This window comes from Cariama cristata, unplaced genomic scaffold (genome assembly GCF_000690535.1).
Source record: "Cariama cristata isolate BGI_N322 unplaced genomic scaffold, ASM69053v1 scaffold21940, whole genome shotgun sequence".
Classification (NCBI taxonomy): domain Eukaryota; kingdom Metazoa; phylum Chordata; class Aves; order Cariamiformes; family Cariamidae; genus Cariama; species Cariama cristata.
This window is the reverse complement of record NW_009593247.1, coordinates 9,821-14,302: the sequence shown is the minus strand read 5'-3', so window position 1 is coordinate 14,302 and position 4,482 is coordinate 9,821. Positions and strand designations below refer to the sequence as shown.

Sequence of the window (4,482 nt, the reverse complement as noted above, 5' to 3'; positions counted from 1 at the left end):
GAGTGTCGGGGGGCCCCCCCCCCAACCCCCAGAACCGGGAGCCACTGACCTGTTGAGGACGCGCCTGTGCACCACCTTCAAGACGACAATGCGCTGGGTGCTGTCCTTGAGGAAGTCCGTCAGCTTGCTCTTCAGCACCGGCTTGGTCTCATGCTTGGCGATCACCTTCAGGTTGTCCCAGGAGGCCCTGCACCTCCGCTCCAGCTGCACCAGGCTGTTGGCCAGCTCGTCAAAGTCAACCTGGAAGAGCGAGACGTGAGCCCTCGGCCGTGCCGGTGGAGCTGGGCAACCATGGGACCCACACCCTCACCTTGCTTGGGTGTCATCTACCTTGCCTCACCTTGGCGGACCGGGTGATGGAGGCAATCTCTGAGTAGAGGTCAGTGGTTTCTGGGAACTTCTCTACCACCATCTGGCAGAGATGGTGGAGCAGGGACTGCCGGTGCACCGTGTCCTTCACTTCCGAGACCTTCTCCAGGTAGCCCAGCTCAAAGCCTCTGCTCTGAAACCCCAACGGACTCAGCAGGGCCTCTCCATCCCTCCTCCAGCAGACCTCCAGTCTGCAGACCCACTGAGCTCCCACCAGCACCACCCAGCCTCAGGCGCCATCCCAGGCTTCCCACGGTCTCTCTTGGGTACCCATGCACCATGGCTGGTCCCGTCCTCACAGCACTCAAGACAGGCCACATCCCTCCCCACCCTGCTCCTCACCTGGGAGCCGTTCAAGAAGTTGCCCATGGCCAGCAGCGTGGCCAGGATGCACTTGAAGGTGTGATTTCTGGCCAGCTGCTCCATGCCCACCTTCAGATCAAAGAGTGGTTCTGCAATCTCCTGGGTGAGGAGAGAGGCAGGTGAGACCCCTTGGCCACCCTCTCCCTTGGGAGCTTCATTATTCACCCTTGCCCATGAGGACAACCACCTCATGGTCAACCCAAGTCCATGCTTGCCTCGGGGACCTGCAGCCCGTCCCCAGCCAGGACAGCACCTCCCCATACTTGGACATGGCTGGTCCCCACCAGGAAGACGCTTGGCTCAGCGCTGCTGGGGCTGGCAGTGGTGCGAGGGCAGGGGGCAGATGGGGTACAGGGCTCTGTACCTGCTCCAGGCTCTCGTAGTCCAGCTTGAAGGCCCAGAGCTGGAGCCTGGCTGTGAGGTCGCTGATGGAAGACAGGGCAAGGAGGAACTGCTCTGCAGAGCCCAAGGGCACATCAGGGTTGGCCAGCTGGGCCTCCTGGATCTTCTGTTTCTCCTCTTCAGTCGGGACCATGGTCAGGATTTTCTAGAGCAGGCAAAGAAGGATGTGTCAGACTCCAGACATGTCACCATGGGACATGTCACTGCAGGGCTGGCAGCACGGGCATCATGGCATGGAGGCCTCCTGGCCAGGGGAAATGACCCGCATGAGGACCTCAGAGGAGCTGAGCTTCTCTTGAGCTCACCTCAATCCCTTCCTTATTGACTGCAAACTCATCAAAGTTGAGCACGGCTGTCTTGATGATGTGCACAGGTGGCAGCACCGTGAGGCCAATGTTGATAGCGTTGCTCCTCTTGGGGTCCAGCACCACCACCACCTTCTTCCCATCAATGGCCTTCTGCAAAGAGGACAGGATGGATGGGGACAATCGGGCAAAGGGCTCGCCTTCGTGAAAACACCATGGACACCATGGAGCCGATCAGGGACCTGGCGGTGAGGCAAACCTGTGCAATGTCCATCACCATCCCCACCGAGCCTCCAGGCTGCAGGTACCCATCCTCAGCATAGGATAGGGGTGATAGTGCATGCCTAGGGACCCCACAGGAACTAACAGCCTTCCTCCCACCCCTCAAGTCCTCCTGGCTGATGTGTGCTAGCCCACTGGTACCTTTGAAGTTGGCACTTCCTTTGACCGTGACTCAAAGAGGTGCTCCAGTTTGGCAGCATTGACCTCGACGTTCTGCAGGGTCGCCCACAGTGTCGCCTGGCCGAACCTGCCTGGCCCCACAGTACCATCCAGCTGCTTCAGCTCCTTCCAGAAGAGCTTCACTGTCCTCTTCTTCTTTGCCTGGGAGGGACCATCCGTTGCTGAGGGGCCTGGCAGCCCTGGTAGGGGTGGGCAGCCAGGGACCGCAGGAGGTGGAGGCGGAGGTGGTGGGCAACCGGGGACCGCAGGAGGTGGAGGGGGAACCATCAATGTTCCAGCACTTGTTGCTTCGATGCTAGGAGGGAGGAAGGAGCCGTTGGCCATGGGCCCTGTGTCCAAGATGTCAAAGTCTTCTTCTTCCCCCAGATCAGTAAAGTCCAGGTCCTTGATCTTCAGCTGCACGGGGCTGGCCTCCAGGCGCTCCCATGTCAGCTCCACGTCCTTCTTGATGGGCATCATCCCAGTGTTCTCCAGCTTCTGTGTGTGGGTCTCGGCATCTACACTGGACATGGCACGCACCAGCTTGGCATGGGCGCTGGCCACTGTCCCGTCTGGAGCCCTGCCATGGAGCCAGGCACCCTCCTGCTCCTGGCTGCCACCTCCGTCAGCATCCATCTCCACCTCACCCTGGACCAGGGGGCATGATGGGACTTCAGAGAAGACCTTTTCCCTCCCCGGTTCCGAGGAGCCCTTGGCGTAGAGCATGTCCAGCATAAACTTGGTGTCGGAGGAGATGGTGCTGCAGGAGTCGGTGGTGTCCGGCCGAGCCAGGCGAGACCCTGCAGGGAGAGGGGGAAAGGCTGGGACAGCCCACTTGGAGGGGGCAGGTGCTGCTGGGCTGCACGTAGCTTTGGGATCCTGCTCCTCGGCAGGGTGTGCTCGGATGCTGGCGCTTGGAGCAGGACCGGGTGGTAGCACCCAGCTCCTCCATGGCTCTGGGTGTCACAGGCATGGCCTAGGGGCAGAGGAGCCACTAACGTCCACCCCAGGGACCTCGATGAGCCCAGAGTCAGGAACACACACCCTGGCAGCACCTACTTATGCTGGGTGGCTCCATCCCGGGGTCAGGCGTGCTGCTGTCCCACGCAAGAGTAGTGGGACGCTCCAGTGCAGCATCGCCGAGGACATCAAGCCGTCCCTTGGCCATGGAAGAGATCTTCTCCTTCTGGGCTGCGGCCAGGTTCTCCAAGAAGCGAGCTCTGCAAGACAGGGGTGGAAGCTGGCCGGGAGCAAGGCAGGGATGGGGACGATGGGGACAACGGGCAAACCATACCATGCCACACTGCACAGCCAGCCCCGCAGCACAGAACCCCCCTGCATTGGCCACACCACATCAGAGACCCAGAGGACTCAACCTCCTCCGAGTTCTGCAGAGAGACAGGTGATGCCACCATGGCTTGGGGACAGGGATGCCGCAGCCCCATGGGAGCCGAAGGCTCATGCTGTCAGGGTGCCACCGTCACCTGTTGGTCCCAACGGACCTGGTGCTCACTGCGACACTCATCCAAAAGCTGCAAAACCCAGGAGGGCACCCGGGCAGAGATTCATGGGGACCCTCCTGCTCCTCATGCCCTGCATGACTGGAACCCAGACGCCTCTGGCTGGGCGCTGGCTCGAGGAAGCGCATGCCTGGAGACACACGCATGCCTCTACTTACTCAAACTTCCTCAAAATAGGCTTGTCCCCATGCAAGGAGGGGGCATCCTCCCGCCTGAGGGAAAACAGGGGTTAGCCCCCACTGCCGGCAGCCCCCTGGGGCTCGTGCCTCCTGCACGCACCCATCTGGCAGCCCTCCAGCATGGGACCCTCGCCCCATGATCACCCCACTGCCCTGGGGTTCACGGGGAGCCAGGAGAGCACCAGCAAGTCCCCTCCTGCCCAGGCACTGCATAGCACTGGGTGCTGGCGAGATGGGGCACTGTCCCCTCAACCAGAGCCACCCAGTTTGCCACCAGGATGGCGATGCCAGCGCCCTGCCAGTCCTGGGATGAGCTGTGCCATCCCCAGCAGGGACACCTCACCCCAGAAGCGGAGGATCCCAGGATGTCATCATCCCACGGGGGATACTGGCGATGGGCAGGGCTTGGAGGGGAGAGGTGAGGGATGGAGGTAGCGAGGTGGGTGCAAGCAGGGCAGTGCCCGCTCCCGACGGAGCATCGCGCTGGGAGGGAGCACGCACGTGCAGAGCCCAGGCACTTACCAGACAGGGGTAGTTTGGTGCAGCCTGCAAAAGGAAAGATAGAAAGAGTGGGCAGAGGAGAGGGCAAGCGTGGGCAGAGAGGAGGAGTGAGGAGGAGCTGGAGCAGAGATGTGCGTGCCTGAAGAATGCCCCGGAACCCCTGGCCTGACCCTCTCAGATGCCCGTTCCCCTGTCACACTTCTCTCCAGCCTCGGTGCCCACCTAGACCCTGTTTCCCCTGGGACAGGTGTACCCCATGCTCCTGGGAGCAGCCCCTGCTGCCCTGGAGGGACCCCCCCGCCTTGCACCAAGCCCCTCCTGGCTCCTTACTTGTAGACGCTGCGCTCGCCCGGGCCTGGGGGCTGGTCTTTCTCGGCTGGGGGGGCAGGCCGGGCGCGCCGC

At 62.0% G+C, this 4,482-nt stretch overlaps 1 protein-coding gene across 1 annotated transcript in view; it reads right to left on the bottom strand.

Moving 5' to 3' along the window:
* FHOD1 (formin homology 2 domain containing 1) overlaps positions 1–4,482 on the bottom strand; it is a 9,566-nt gene that overhangs the window by 1,343 nt on the left and 3,741 nt on the right. Inside the window, exons 10-17 of the mRNA XM_009709730.1 lie at positions 4,411–4,482; positions 2,940–3,100; positions 1,863–2,680; positions 1,440–1,592; positions 1,097–1,279; positions 712–831; positions 341–502; positions 49–240 (exon numbers count right to left, since the gene is read on the bottom strand). The exon at positions 4,411–4,482 is cut by the window's right edge and continues 3 nt beyond it. Coding sequence (XP_009708032.1) covers positions 49–240; positions 341–502; positions 712–831; positions 1,097–1,279; positions 1,440–1,592; positions 1,863–2,680; positions 2,940–3,100; positions 4,411–4,482 — 1,861 coding nt within the window. The remainder of the gene's footprint in view (positions 1–48; positions 241–340; positions 503–711; positions 832–1,096; positions 1,280–1,439; positions 1,593–1,862; positions 2,681–2,939; positions 3,101–4,410) is intronic.